The 16,721-nt window shown below is 37.2% G+C and overlaps 1 protein-coding gene across 4 annotated transcripts in view; it reads right to left on the minus strand.

The window, feature by feature from the left end:
* The window catches only part of PTPRK (protein tyrosine phosphatase receptor type K), a 418,105-nt gene that overhangs the window by 18,372 nt on the left and 383,012 nt on the right, over positions 1–16,721 (minus strand). The window contains exons 15-24 of one of the 4 annotated variants that reach the window (XM_040551724.1): positions 14,853–15,013; positions 12,703–12,738; positions 9,779–9,790; positions 8,432–8,616; positions 6,599–6,686; positions 5,542–5,618; positions 5,332–5,349; positions 2,670–2,706; positions 886–983; positions 33–149 (exon numbers count right to left, since the gene is read on the minus strand). In XM_040551724.1, coding sequence (XP_040407658.1) covers positions 33–149; positions 886–983; positions 2,670–2,706; positions 5,332–5,349; positions 5,542–5,618; positions 6,599–6,686; positions 8,432–8,616; positions 9,779–9,790; positions 12,703–12,738; positions 14,853–15,013 — 829 coding nt within the window. The remainder of the gene's footprint in view (positions 1–32; positions 150–885; positions 984–2,669; positions 2,707–5,331; positions 5,350–5,541; positions 5,619–6,598; positions 6,687–8,431; positions 8,617–9,778; positions 9,791–12,702; positions 12,739–14,852; positions 15,014–16,721) is intronic. The other 3 variants (XM_040551725.1, XM_040551726.1, XM_040551727.1) reach the window with 3 other exon arrangements.

Consider the following 16,721-nt stretch of genomic DNA (forward strand, 5'->3'; position numbering starts at 1 on the left):
TATTTTGCTGAGCCCTTTCAAAATGTGCTCACCCTTCCGAGTGTAAAGGTCCTGACCACGTACTCTGCCAGGGGCTCCATCTCTACACAAGTCACTTTGAAGTCACCATAAACTTCAGTGTCGTCAGGCCAATACTTGTAACACTTGACCTAAATACAAAATGAGGACGTGTTTTACACCCACGAAAAAAATAAAAGCTTGAGGATACGTTACCGCACATACTGCATTACCTCACACATTTCCAAAACGAACCTGCACTCACATGACTTGTCACGGATAATGGTTCTGTTGAGTAAAGCACTAGCTGCAAGGAGTTTATACTGCTTTACATGGCTGTAGTTAGATATCAAATTCATTTCTAAAATGACCTTTTATTATTTATTTTAGTGCTGAGTTATGCAATACATTTCTACTTTATGTTTAACTGGGATTCATTTCATATCAGTAATCAAACTGTTGCAAGTAATCCCAGATGCTTTATATTACTCCCTGAGGAAAGTGTTACTGCTGAACTGTAAATTGCTGGTTTCTAGTCACTGATACAGAAGTACATTTGCTCAGCAGTATACTTACTGTGTTCATTTGAGTGACCTAATATGGAGATCTGTTTTGCAAAAAAATGAATTTTGGATTCAGATGATTTTTCACTAAACAAACCTAGCATAGCTTCAGTTGTCTGTGGTGGCTCTTCAGAAGTTAGCTTTGTTTTAATGCAATACTGTAACCTGCAACAACATGTGGACTATCAACTCTACCCCTTCCTCTGTTCTCAGGATGCAAGGTGGTCCTTCACAAGACTCATCTACATTCTGCTAGTGGTATGTTTTGTCAGCAGGTTTTTCTTTAGACTTGCAGCATTAAAAGAAAAGTGAAACAAAAACTTACTCTTCCAACTTCCACTAAATTTGTGACCATCACAACACAAGCTGATTGCTCCTGCCATATCATTCTCCAGAAATCATACACAGTCTCGTGAACTGGACCTGTAAGAAAAATGCCAGATACAACTGTGTAACAAAACAACAGACAAAGCAAACACTAAAAATAAAATCCATAACTTTACAGAGCTGACACATACAAATGCACTTGTTCAAAGATGAAAGCTTCACGAAACCACATCATCACACCTGTTTCCAGACTACATTGTTATTTCTAACCAGTGCTGAATCTTCTCAGTTTAACTGAATTACCACTTGAAAGAAATGCAGCACTGGAAGTGCCTTGAAAACTACAAGGACATAGTAACGTGCAACTACATCTACACTAGGTTTGCTTTACATGTGCTAAATAATGTGTTGAGTGTGAATTTCTTTGTGATGTTCACCAAGGTGCTGGGGATACCAGTGGTGAGGCTGGTGGCACAGACCTCATGCACTACCATCTTGCTCCCAGTAAAGCACACAGCCACGAGCAGATGCTGAAGCACAAACTTCCCACTGAAGGGCATTTAAAATAATTTAAGTACTTTTCCATGAAGTGAACAAGGAGCACTTGTTTAAGTTTTGCCTCCTGCTCTGCTGCAGAGATGAGACACATTCAGTTGAGGGGCAGCGGCTTTTACCCTGTTACACCCATCTCGGAAACAGCTCCCTGACCACAACGCAGCAGTACTGTATGATTACTGTTCGTGATATACATCTGAAGACTCACAAATGATCCTTCATGCGCCAGATCAGAGGCTGCGGACTAAGGCAGCAACATATTTGTGTATCCTGTACTACATTGTACTACAATGTGCAGACATTTAGTAAAACAGAAGTAAAATACAAATGTAGACTTAACTGGCCACAGAGATTCCAGTTTAAACAGCACTTACACAAAAATAAAAAACTGTGGACAGAAATTTAAAAAGCCTGCTTTAAAACAAGTGTTTAGTTTGCCCATTTTTGTGTTCAGGTACAATCAAGCAAGAGCATGAATAATGGGATATTTCCAGGCAGCCATCTGATTATACTCACAGATCAAATAATGACACATCTAAATCTAATTATTTTTATTTTAATTCATAGACTCTGATATTTCAATGCAATCTTAGACTAATCTATTTGTTTTTCCTCACTGTGAATTTTATCAGAAATACAAAATGAATGATTTCCATAGAAATTCAATTTTTTCCTCTTATTCCCCTTTTTATTAGCAGTGCATTATACTAGAAGGATTTCCTTCATTTCTTCTCATTTCTTTCTACAGAGGCTTTGTCCCTCTTTGGCCTTACTTCACCCAGATTTGCTGAGATAGCGTTTAATTTATCATTATTACCTTTACCATCTCCATCATGGACTAAATCCTTAACAGTAAAATAATATATTGCAACATGGGAAGAAAAAATAATGCCCCAAGGCAGGCTGAAACTGTTCTCTTCTCTGTCCACATGCCTCTTTTCTCTATTCATCTTCATAAATGGAAATCATGGTAGTAGCTAGTGACTTTATCAGCTGAATTTCCCACTTAAAGAGCTGCTCAATATCTAATTAACATGACAAATTAGTGAAACTTGTGCATTTATTCACATTCCAACTGAGCAATGCTATGTTAATTTACCATAACACAAAAAGACAACTCATGATATTGGATATACTTTATTTTCATCCACTTTCATTCTAGCAAAATGCTGCTGGACATCGCAAAGATCATTTATTAGGTTTGATTAATACCGGCCAGATCCTTACCTTGGGTTGCAATGTAGTGACTCGGTCTCTGATATCCCTAAAATGGCAATACAAGTTAGTTTGAGTATCATATTACTAAGAGGGAGGGGAAAATAAAAGCATAATGTACAACAGAATTCTTATGTCTAGACAACCTTTTCAGAAAAGACCAATATTTAAGAGCAGCATGAAGCTCAAAACCTAAAAAAAACCGTTAATGCTGAAAAGGTTTGAATGACAACAAATAAAATGAAAATAACAACATCTGACTTAAACAGACATCATAGTATACCAGAAAGGAGTATTTTAGACAGGTCCCTTGGGCCTAAAAACTCGTCCTCCCTCGACATTATCTCCCCAGCTGAGTACAATGGAGCATTTATTTAAAATTTAGTAAAAATTGTCTTTGCCACCAGATTATCTCAATATTCAATCAGTGTTCCCAACAATTTCAACAGAAAAAAAAAAGTACACAACTTTTGCCTTCTTATAAATAGAGAATTACTGTGAGGCATGTGCACAAAATCGAGGCTTACTGCAAGGGAATCCTCTGCAAGATATTTTGCACTACTGCACAAACTGTGCATGTACTACACTGGACATGATACACATGAGTATATACACATACATATATATATATATATATAGGTAAATAGACAACCCTACACAACCACGTTTCCACTTAGCTGGGTATATGCCAACTCTAGCTGTACCACACAGCATTAAACAGCAAATGTCTGCAGAGAAACTAAAAGACAAATGGATTCAGCTCTTGAGGAAGTCATTGAGAATGTATTTTGACCAATGTTAGAAACATTAGCTACAAAGAGGAAGAAAATATATATTGCTGGTGAGAAGACAATACAAAGTTTCACAATGTGCAAATGTGAAAGGAATAACTCCAATTATTTCATAGAATGGCTTGGGTTGGAAAGGACCTCAAGGATCATGTAGTTCCAACCCCCTGCCATAAGCAGGGATGCCACCCACTAGACCAGGTTGCTCAGGGCCTCATCTAACCTGGTCTTGAACACCTCCAGGGACAGGGCATCCAGAGCCTCTCTGGGCAACCTGTTCCAGTGCTTTACCACCCTCTGAGTGAAGAATTTCCTCCTAACCTCTTATCTAAATCTCCCCTCTTTTAGTTTAAAACCATTCCCTGTTGTCCCCTATTTGTTAAGGTACAGTTTTATTAAGCCACTTGAATCAAGTATTGCATTACAGAAGATAAGGCTCAGGAGCCCTTGGATTCCCAGTACTCAATTCTTGCTACTAAACTGAAGGATTTCATTGTACCCAAGGAGTTTATATCCTTTCCCATGGACTACTTCATTATCCTGTCTAGACTGAGAACACTTTTCTCTTGGGTTTATGAAAAGACTTCTGAGTATCCTACTCTTGACTTCAGATGAGACCAAGACTGCATCAAATTACTAAAAAAATTCTACCGGAGTCCTTGATATCAAGCCCCAGCTTCAAATTACTGAAGTGGAATCTGTGTTACCCTGCTTTGCACTTGATAATGCTTTCCAGAAGAAGGTAAAAGTGTCACTTTAAAATTGCAGAGGGCCAGTTCTAACTTGTTGCCTTCCTGTCTGGTTATAACAAGACCTTATTTACTTCTAAATAAGAAAAAAAAAAGTCCTCAAGGAACTGGAATTACTACAAATCTGTGAGAATTTATCTGTTTAAAGCCCCAGGCAAAATATCATGGGCCTAACACTTCAGAGACTGCCATATAAAAATATCAAAATAAAAAGACAGCAATATACCTGGAGCTAAAGCCGTATACCCTGGAGAGTCTTAGATAATTTATCAACTAACAGTGGATGAGAAAAATTAGTAAGGTACAATTATAAAGGAAAGTAACCAAAACTGTGTATTTTAAAAACACTTGTACTAGCCATTCCAGTATCTTTTGAATTATTATGAATACCACAACTCTTTAATTACTCAAGTGTTAGAGTTTTACTTTGTAAATCAAAAAACATAGAAGAAATTGTTTTAATTTCCTATTCATATCAGTTTCTTTTTAATTTATATTTTAATCAAAGTATGGAATTTTAAACTTGAGATGTTTTCTGCAGAAGTGAGGAGATTACTGCATTAAAATACGCATGTATATATATGTATGTTTGTGTATATGCTTTGTAATACCTAAAGTAGCACCTTAAGAAAAATATCAGCTAAATATTCAGTTTGTCTAAACAGTTGTTAAAAACAAACAAACAAACACAACACAAGAGGCCATCATTCCTCCCTTTTTGGCAAACAGATCTACTTCCAAACATCTACTTCAGAGGTACATTTTCAAATTACTACAGAACAGCATACTATCCAGCTTCTCACATATAAATGAGGAAGGGAAAAGAAAAGCTATTGGCCAAAAACATCATCATCAAAACAAACAAACAAAAAAGTGAACACCAAATTTTCTTTAACTGACAGATTCACCTGACTTATCTAAAAATATTCAGAGCTACATTAAAAGTCTAAATTAACTTTTCAAAATATGTACAAAAATATTCACACAAAAGGAAATTATTTACAGGAACGGATGAGAAATTAGATGAGGCATGCATAGTTATCTCATGATAAAAATAGAAGAGCAAACTAATTAATAACAATATTTAGATTAAATATTTACAATAGGATGCTGTTATTCACATATAGTGGTACTTACATCCCTGTACAGCCAAATCTACAGCCCAAACCAAAGTCAGATGTGAAAGAAAGCACAACAATGTCAGTGAGTACTAGGACGTAGAACAAGGAAAGTGTACATTTTGTTCTTAATAAAAGAAAGCTTTCAATAAATTTGTAGGCATAACATGCAAAAGTTTCACATAGAGAAGCTAGCAGATTGAGAGAGAAAGCTGTGCAGTCCACTCACATCTATGTAGTTGGCATTAATGTAATCTGAAGATGGATCATCTTCAACAGGTTGCAAAATCACCCTGGAGTGGTCATCTGTAAAAACCAAGTGTTTATGGTGCCTTTTTGAAGTGTGATTTTAAAGCAAAATATTATGGAAAACCCTCCAGAAAACCAAAATCAGCTGGCATAAGAACCTTACAATTTACAACCCTTAAATGTAAGTGTTTACACAGAATTACAGAGTCATTTTCTCTGAGGTCTCCAATTACTTCAAAAACATTCATTAAACTTCATTAACTGTAGCTGAAAGGTATCCCAGTGTAACATGGTGAAAAGACACAAATAATCAAGGTTACTTGCTCAAAGTCCCTTTCAAAACCAGCTCCACTGATGGACATCTAGAAATCCAAAAATAATGATTACTGTTTCCTTAATTCCCGCCCCAGCCTGTTCAAGTTCATATTGACATATTAAAGAAAATAAGGAAGTCACAAAGTAGCTGTTAGCAACACACTTTTGATTTGATGAAGGTAACTCTATTGGTTCAGGGACCTCTCCAATAGTTTCATTCCCATGCATTTGTAAAACAATACCAAATTTCATTACCTCAGAGGATGAATCTAAACTATTGAAACTTTATGCCTGAAGACAAGAGACAGAACTCTCAGATATTAATCACATCTTTTAATCATCAGCTTTAAACTACTACAATTCAGATGTACCAACTACAAACCACATAAAACAAAAAAGTTTTGAAGCTGTCAGAATTACTTGAAATAAATTATGACTGGAGAAAACTACTGCAGAATTAACAACCAAATGACTGCTAGCTTGTCGCTATTTATGCTTACCACAGCTTGTACAACAGGGACGCAAATGTGAAATTCAGCCTGAGTTATAAAAGAAAGAAAGTTGAACCGTGAAGGACAAAAATCCTGGAAAAGGCACTGCCATCCTTCTCCAATTGGGGTATTATGCAGGTACGCCACCGGAGATTTTTTAAGCAAGAGAGAGCACAGCACAGGTAGTACACAGCTATGTCTATCACTAAAACCACGCACACTGATACTCACATGCTATAATGTTTCCATAGCGGTTCTTTGTTCTGTTTTGATCCTTCTTAGCGACATCCCAAGAAGCTGACTGCCCCTCAAAGAAACTCTATAAATAAAAATGTTCCGAAAGAAAACATTCCGACCATTAATTTATTTCCAAAACTAACAGTTTAAAAGAACTTCTCTACCATAAAGTAAGCTCAGCTTTGCTCGTCTGCTCTGGTCACCCAGACGGCACCATGGTACAGAAATACATCTAGGGAGGCAGGGAGGCTCTTCCTCCCTGTGACTTTTATGGATCAATGGGCAAGTCATTGAGGGACTCCAGATTTCAAATCCTGGAATAGCTGGGAGGCTAAACATGCACAGACCCCCTTGTTATGGATGAACAACTGCAAGTTGAGATAACACAGGTAGATTGATCACCCTTCTTACAAGACACCATAATATATAGCCTGTGTTCAACAGCATTACATTACTTTCCTCACATTGCTTAGCACAGTGTTTTGTCTTCCTACAGAGCCATCGGGAAGCCTCCTCTGCCAATGTTTACTGGTTGTGTTGCTTTTACTCATGTCCCTCCCTCTAACCACTAGCAAAATTATTTTGTATTTTCGAACTCTTCTTAAGAGTCTGATCTCTCAGTAGTGATAGACGAAGCTTTTGTTCTTCCTTGGGTTTTTCTTCATAGCCTGTGGATATTTTACAGCTGTTGCAGGTCTATACTATTCCTTCCTTCCAGATGTTCTTTTATCCTGAGCGGGACAAGTTCGCTCCAGGGAGTACAGAACAGCCACGGAAACAAAACTTTAACACACACGCAGAAGCCCAAGCCAGGGCAAAGATGTTACGTATAGCAATAGAGAAAGTAGTAAGCAGGACAACACCCAATATGGGATCAGGGACAACCCTCCCCCCAGCAGTCCTCGACACTGAAGGTAGGCAGAGCGTAACGAAGCGTATTTAAGTAAAAGAGAGGAAAAGAGAAAAATATTCTTTTAAAAATCACATATTTATTTATTCCAGTTCTTATGTTACAGTAGAGACAGCTGCAGAAAGGAGAGAAGGTTGAAAACTGAGTCAGAAGAGATTACTTACTCATAGAAAACTCATTTTAAACCTAGCTGTATTGCATGCGACCTTGGCAGTATCATTCCCATCTTTACTGTGTGCACTGCCTGATACTCTAATTCCAAAGAATCACAAACAGATTCACCGATCAGAAGTAAAATGCATCTGTACTCATCTTCTACCTCCAGTGCTGGGAATTTTTGGTTTACCTTTGCTCAGGCAGGTCTAATTAGAAATTCAGGAAGTTTCTACCCTTAGCACTTCTTTACTGCTTCTCAGCTGGAGTTTAGCCCCAGTATTGCCCTACTGAGATGCTACAATAAATCATAAGAGTGCTTCCAGTCTGTGCTTCTGGCAAAACCAGTCAGGCTAAATCATTACTTTAACCTAATCCAGGAGATCTGCATGGAAGACGGCTAGGAAAACTCACATAACTAATTACAGCATTTCAACTAAGAAGCAGTGACAAAGGGGTGGAAATTCTTACAATATGTCAAAAAGATTCAGCTGGGCTTGTCTCCTTATGCTCTATAGAATACATGCAGTATTTTTTCCAGGCACTTGTAATGACTCAAACCATTGGACTCCACTTACTATTTCACCTTTGGATTAGATACCAAGGAATCTTAGGCCTGCTTATCTTTTTTTTTTTTTCCCCCCACTTAATCCCATGACATTTAGTTGCTCCCTTTTGTAATGCAATGCAAACAAAAGGCTGCAGCTTTCAAAGGGATTTTTGCTAGCAAAATATTTTGCAAGTTAAACCACCAAAGATCTCACCTCATACTCCTCTTTAAATCCATAGCTGTCAGAGGTCTTCATCAGGTTAATATGCTGCAGTAAATCAGCCACTCTGATGGCAGGGTGCAGCTGCCCAGTCTGGTATGGGGACTCTGTGCCTTCACACAGGTAACGAGGAACATCCAGGAGGCGACTGGACTCTGCTGTTGCACTGTGATTTTCATCTGCGTTCACAAGAAAGCAATGCATTAGGTACCCATGGGGCAATAACACCTGCTGCTATACATATCGAGATCTATTTTCAGTCTCTTCCTTCAAAAACGTCTAATTTCTGAGAATGCAAAGTACTTACTCTCCAGCACATAAATCCTGGGAAGTACATAAAAGAGTTTAACTGCGAACAAATACAGAAGTTGGCTATCCTTCATCCTGCAATAGAGATGCCTGAAAGGCATTTTATTTGGAGCTACAAAACTTTATGACATTCATGTTCTTGGGAACTCCAGCCTCTAACACCTAAAGTAACTTTTTTAATGACTAATATGTATCATCAACAATACTACACCTTAAAGAATAAATTAGAATAACTCTGTAGTGTTATCAGCACATCACTTGTCTAAAGCCATCAAACAGTAAATTGAGATCCAACTAAAAAACTGAAGCAATTCTGTTACAGCTTCAGAACATCAACTCCATCTGGGAAGAAGAATCAACACTTCAGAGTGGTCATTTTCACTCAGATATTTTAGTAGAGAAATAAAACTGGGGGTATGTTGATTTGAGCTGTAATTTTTACTCTGTATAAATAGTCTCCTTCATTGTCCTGTGTTTCTTTTATCAAAACCAAACACCAAAACTCGAGGAAATGACATTTAGTCAGTCTCTTCTGTGAAACATTTTTTTTTAAATTAGCAATCAGCAATTTAAGTGAATTTACAGAAGAAGAAAAATTATGATTGAAATCATTAGGAGTGTAGCAACAGAACCGAGCAGTGGGTGCCTGACCACTCATGTGTTTCTTTGCAATCAGTCTACCATTTCCCTTGCAAAGGATTCAGGAATTAAACCTCTAGGAAGAAAAAAAAAAGGGGGGGGGGGAGGGACACGGAAGGACAGATGGACTTCCCAAGGGTTGGATTTGCTACAATTCTGCCAGTGCAAAACCTGTTAATGCCTTCCGCAATGAGATCTCCTAGTAAGAAACCCGATTCTTTGAACTGTCACACAAGTTGCTAATTTCAGTACATTTATGCCTCACTAAACTGCTCAATAATGTGAGTGACATGCGGCAGTCACTCTTTATTGTAGTGTCACACATATTAAATGATACACATTTCAAACCACCTCAGGATTTTGAGTTTCCCCCATTCCTTGCTGTATACTTACCAGTAATAGGCACTTTAACCCATTGAAGCAGCAAAAAACAATGAGTGAACAGAACATAAGAAATTTATTTCAGGACTATATTAGAAAATGACTAAAAGAAGATGACATTAATAGTTGTTAAAGCTTCACAATAGGCAACAATGAAAGCAGTTTTAAAAACACAAGGGCCATATTATGCTATCAGTATAACGATAGGGACTTGAGAAAAGCAAAATTGTCATACTAACTTAGTGCTAATGTACAAAGAATGCAGTGTGGCATTAATAAGATACAGATGAAGAAAAAGACATCTAGTACAGCTATAGAATGAAAACAGCTTCACACAAAATAAATTTTTCTATAATTTAGAGCCCATACAATTTTGCTCATCTCTAAATAAAGCAGAGGAAAACTGTGTTGTGATATTGGGCCAAGTAAGGGTTATGTGGAGAAGAAGCATGCCAAATGATCTCGGCTACTCAACCCCTTCTACATGGTGTGCCCAGAAGCCTGTCTACCTCTTTTCACTGTTTCAGTCCCTGTAATGAATGATATTACCTCTTCCAACTAGCATCATTTTGCTTGTAGCAAGAGACTCTCATGCCCAAAACACCATTACCAGTAGATGGAAACACAGACAGGACTGTTACTCTGTTCTTCAGTTAATCCCTTGTCCTTGCTATTCACAGCTGCCTATGTCTGGTTACCTACCACAACACAGTGGCAGCAGATTGGCCTTTGCCATGTGCTCAAAGCCCAAATGAACTGTTAGGAATAGCTTGTCCAGTATCACCAGACCGTATCTATGTAACTTGTGTGAGCCTGAAATGAAGCTAAAGGATATGAAAGGCCTTACAAGAACAGACTTGTTTTTAAATAAACTGTAAATCCATTGATGTAATTTTAGTAAGTATTCAGGATCACTGAGTCTAACCCATTGCTCTTTCAGGCATCTGTGACATTTCACCCCTCCTCACAAACCTCTTAAACCACCTGGTTAGGTTTCCTTGGGTCTAAAGTGGAAAACTCAAGCATCTAACAGCTCTGATGGTCATAAACTTTCTAACTATGCTTTACTGTTATTATATTAATGAGAATGTCATTTGCAACATTACCAAAAAGAAATGGGCAGAATATGGCTTGATAAATCTCCCACATGGTGAATACACACCACCTTGACAAAGACCAAAGACCACTCACAAAGTAGTAAATAATGATTTGCTGTCAGTCTCAGAAGACAACTGAAATGAAGATCTGCAAAGGTTCTTCCTTTATCAATATCTTTACCTACAACTTGCACAATGGGATAGAAAATGCCCTGATTATATGGGCAGAGGGCACAAGCAGTTTGCAAGTACAGGATCAAATTTCACAGTTATCTTGATTATTTGGGACACATGCGAAAAACAACACGGTGATTAAACAAAGAATGAAACATACGGTGTATGGAAAAGGGAAGACAATATAAAGCTACAAAATTGACTCGTGGACTGGGTAATGATAGTTGGGATTTTAGAGGATAACTCAATACAAGTCAACTACATGAGCACAAGACAACACATGGTTCAGGTAGCAGGGACACTGTAAACAGGATGTAGGGGTACCTATTCCACTCTACTCAGTATTGAGACACCTCCTAAGAGCTGTACCTGATTTGGGGCACCACAATTTAAAAATTCAAGCTATGGGTTGGAAAGTGTTCAGAGGAAAAGAATGACAAAAATTTTTAGAAAACATCAACTACAAGATAAAGAGTGAAAGAACTGCGTTTAACTCAACTGGAAGAGAGACTACAGAGAATGTATGACCCTTTTAATGGATAAAACACTGTTTTACAAGGACAGGAGTATGTCAGTTCTCTGTATTTTTTGAGTCTCTCAAAAGGAAACGGGTAAATTTCCAGCAATGAAGATTTAGTCTAGACAACTAAAAACTAGGAGTGGGAAAAACTAGGAGTGATTAGTAATAATACTCAGTTAATAGTAACTAGTACTCAGTCAGAAAACAGAGCTTTGGTCCTAAATTTTTAAAACAAATAACACAATCAATTTCCAGAAACAGTCTAGATTGTGATTACACTAAACCATCTCAAAACAGAGGAGGGATTAAATTGTTTCCACATCCCTTTAAACTTCACTTCTAGGAATCTAACTTTCGACCTCAGTTTATATTCATGTCCACTTCCTGGTATTTGTCTTTTATCCTAAAATAACCTCAGCAACTGACTGAAACTCAATATTGCACACTGTATTTATCATACTAAAAATCTGGGTACAAATTATACTTTTATTTTTGCATTTTGTTTTTAAACTCAACACTTAAAAGAAATGCTTACACTGTTAGATTTGGCACAGAAATAAACAGCCTGGCCACTCCCAACATCTGTTGTTCTTTTTGAAGTAATCACAAAGTTGAGAAGCATACTAATTAAGGTCAATTGAAACATGTAATTAATATAGCAATACAAGGATATTTGTACAGAACCAATGCATGAAATAGTTTCTCTTGGATTTTATAGATGTTTTTCCCTTTTATATTTTTCATTTTATTAAACAGGTAGAAAATTAAGCTTTGGGTGCCAAGTAATACTAATACAGATTTATTTTTTTTCATGTATCTATTAAGAGAATTCTAGTTTCACATGTTAGCTCATCTGAACTCCATTTCAATGTTCTAGGGAGAAAAGTTTCAGTATTTTCGATTTACCTATTTACTCATTTATTCTTCAGTTAGCACTGACTACGAATAACTACTTAATGAGAACATAAAACATTTTTTATTCTAAAAGCAGTGCCAGTTTAATTCTAAATTGATAAACTGAGTGTAGAGTTATTTTGTGACAACAGCATAGCTATCTTTTACATTAAACACGCTGTTTCAATGTTCAACCATGCAAGGAGAGGAAACTCATGCAGGAATGGATAATGAAGGACTACGGTCCTCACCTAACACAGCTGTCGGCACAAGTGGATCATTGGGCACTGTAGGAAAACAAAGCTCATGAAGAAATACATTACCCTCAATTTGTGTATTTTTAAGAATAAAAACAACATACTTAAAGAGAAAAAAATCCAAGTGATAACTAAATCCTATTAATTTTGGTACAACAGAAAAAACAGAATGAATACAGAGTTCCAGAATGCATCCTGAATAAAAGAGAAATGAAAGGCAGTGATTTTGGACTTCAGAAATGTAATGATAAAGGCAAAGAGATCTTACTGAAATGAAATAAAGAAGGCATTACATGCAATTTAGTTTCTGAAAAGGCTCCTCCTTCACTATTGTTCTTTCTTCACAATAAAGGTTTGTATTCATAGAATCAGGTCCTTTCCTTTTAAACCCGTTCACTCATGTAATGCTTGAATAGCTCATCTCAAAATAAAATGGTATTTCTTTAAAGTCTTCCAAGTAATTTAAAAAAATGCATATTTACAGTTAATAGCTTTTTTTTTTAATGTGCTATAATAAAGATACTGCCCTTAATGAATATAGGAAAACCACAGATACACAGACGTAAATGTTTGAATAAAATGCACAGAATTTTATCATTTGCTATTATAACTAGAACTGTGCAGAGACAAATAAGTTGTTTCAGAAAGGAATGGCAGAATCCAGAATTTGGTTTTGTTCCAATGTGGAACAAAAAATTAAAATATCAACAGCTCTGTGACAAAATGGAGTTCAAATTCTGAAGCAATCTGTCTAATAGTTTGTCCCAGAGCTGAAACCCTGGAAACCTGAACAGTTCATTGCCCCAGAACAGATGATGGTCAGGAGAACTGAATCCTCCAACACCCCAAAAATCACGTACCCAGGAAGCTGGAAAACAGTGGTGCCAAACTCGTTTGCCAACCAGCCAGGACAGCTGCAGTGGCTGGGGCTTGGGGGCTCTTGGCTTCAGGTTGGTCCATGCGGAAGGCTGCCCAAGTGCCTGGCAGCCCCAGCTCACTAATAGCCATGTAGATTCCTGATGGATACTTTGCCTGGGATCCACAATAACTTAGTCCAAATCAAACTGTAAAGCTGTCTCCGTGAATTTCAGTGCCAATAAGACATCAAACTTTGGGGAATTTTCAAACAGGTCTAGCTAAAACTGTGCACAAAAACTCACTAACCTACCATTTTTAATTGGTTATAAGACGCTTTAAATGTTAGCACTCTGCAGTTCTGCAGTTTGGTAAGCTTCAATAAACTGAGCCATAACCCTCCTCCAAACTCCATTTTCCTTAAAACAATCAGGAAAGAATTTAACAGCCTTAAGGGATGCATTTTGCAGAAGCATCATAAGCAGTACGGGAGGCAGGAGAAGGGAGACAGGAGAAGGGGTGCCATGCCCAAAAGACAGAAAGTTCAGAAGCAGCTCAGACTGCTCAGAACTGTTTAAAGCCAAGCCCAGAAGTCCATGGTGCCGCGAGGTCAGGTTACTGCCAGCTCTATGGCAGAACTAGTTTACAGATGTAGTCAGTGGAGTATCTCCCTTTGGTGTAAGCCATACAGCAGATGCTGGAAGGCAGGCAGGCGGGACTTTCAGTGGTAGCTACAACCCAGACACTTAACAGTCAGAAACCCAAACTGCCAAACTTTGTCAAAACCAGACATCTGGCAAAACTACAATAAAGAAATACAAATACAGAGCAAATCTGTGGGTATATTAACAAGCTTGTTCCTAAACTTCACAAACAGCAATGAAAATTGTCAATGTTTCCTTCTGTTATAATATTCTTACTGCCAAAAGAAAGAAATTAATTTGGACCTCAGATTATTATTCATTACAGACATGGTGTTATGCAGTAATATTTAACATGTTGGTATTAAATATCCTCATGAAGGAAAACTGTTTCAGAATTTGAGACATTTCTGAAATGTATTTTTTTCCCCAGAACAACAGTGCATACTGAAAGTACATAAAAATATTTAAATAATTGTCCATATACAACTAAGGATAACGTACAAATATATCTATTCAACCTTTGTGTTTACGTGTCCTTCTAGCAAACCTGGAGCTTAGAATCGTTTTCATAAAAAAGTAGAACTGTTTTCCATGTTCCTTACATGGAAACCTACTCTCTGAAATATCTCTGACTGTTGTACTTACATCTGGGGCTGAAGTTATGAGAATCCATAAATGTGATAGAAAGGGGATCCTCTGCATGCAGGGTGCTCTGGTCAGCATAACTTCTGTCCATTGCATTCACCATGTGCGTCATCTCCTGTCGGGTGGTCCCCATGGCATCCTTGCGCTTCTTTGCGAGTTTGCTGCCCAGCCAAAAGAAAAAACCCCAAGCACCTTAATGTTTGATGAACACTGGTGTCTACAATAATAAATATCTATAATCCAAATGACTGAAAAGTTTGGCTGGTTTTCCTGTGTACACCTTTTCCAGCATGAAATCGATAAAACTATGCACCCTGCTATAAGAGTTATGACAGTATGTTTTCTGTACACACACGAATGCTGTAATTGAAGTTCTAACTTCTGTACCCTGATAATATCTTTTTCCTGCAGAGTAATTACACTAATATAAACAAATTAGAGAATATAATTACATTTTAACTGAAATGAAAAATAAGAAGCATCTGTGCATTCAGTTTTATCAACCATCTCCATTTAAATGTGTTTTGATTTTATAAATGGATAAATCAGTCCCCTTGGTTTCCTTATTAAGAAGAAATCATTTAACCTTCTGAATTACTTTGTTAGTTTAAAAAAAAAACAAACACACAACCATGAAATAACAAAAGAAACATAATTCTTTAATATAGATTCACATTACCTTTTATGTAAGAAGTTGTTCCTCCCATTTGGTACGCAACATACGACATGATACCATGCTATCTTTGCTCCTGACACTGAACTTTTGTTATTTAAAAAACAAACAAAAAGCTCCTCACCATTCTGCATGCAGTTTGGGGATAGCTTACATTTTGATACTAACAGCCTTATACTCAGTATCACAGCAAAGCTGTTAGCAAAACCCAGTTTGTACAACTAACCCCCCAAATTAACAGCCAGTGCCCTTGAAGTGCACACTCAGGTGATATCTCTCAGTTCTTTCCTTTTGATGAAGAACTGAAGTAGCTTTCACTGTCCTCAGAAGTCAGATGGAAGCAGACTATATTTTAATTATCACTTTAAGACAATATTCTTAAAGCACAACCTCAAGTAGTACAAAGTATGCAAAGCAGTGAACCTTGGTTCTTCAGGAATCTGTACCATACATCAGACTGTTCTGTAATCTCAATATTTTCTTTCAGTTTTCATCTGAAGCTCTTAATTGTAATGTAGCAGATAGCCAACTTGTTTATTCGGATAAATCTGACACTACATGGGAGAGACACAATCATCACTGAAAATACTGTATTCTCAAAAATATGTTTAAAACACAGCTTAATTCCATGAGTCTTTTCTACATGAAGTACGGTGAGATACCTGGGTAAGTGCTTGTACAGCACTAATCTTACATTTCTCTAAACAAAAGGGCTGTATGCTGTATTCTCTGATAACTTTAGGATTCTGTGCTGCGTTCTAGTATTAGTAGACAAAAAGAACATTAGCGGAAACTATCAATCCATGTACATGTTAAGCCCTGGGAACATCCACCAGAAATGACCTATACCATTCTCTAGGCGAGGGAGCACTTGATGTTTTGTATATTTTCTTCTCCAGTGTTGGAGAACTATTTCTCAAGAATCTTAGTTCAGAATAAAGGGCTACAAAGTAGACTACAGACGGACAAAGCACACCCAAGAATAACGAAGTTCTTCCACTAATCAGACTCATCTCCTTGTGCTTTTATTTCTTCCTATTTTTTCTTTTTCCTTTCACAGTATGATGGTTGTTTTTTGCAACTCTTCTTTTGTGCAACCAAAATCCCAAAGGTAGTAACTAAGCCTATCATTTTTCATCAAATCCTTGTGGTGTACATGAGAATTCTGTATATTTTAGTTGTTCAGTGAAAAGTAA

The sequence above is a fragment of the Cygnus olor genome, chromosome 3, assembly GCF_009769625.2.
Source record: "Cygnus olor isolate bCygOlo1 chromosome 3, bCygOlo1.pri.v2, whole genome shotgun sequence".
Taxonomy (NCBI): Eukaryota; Metazoa; Chordata; class Aves; order Anseriformes; family Anatidae; genus Cygnus; species Cygnus olor.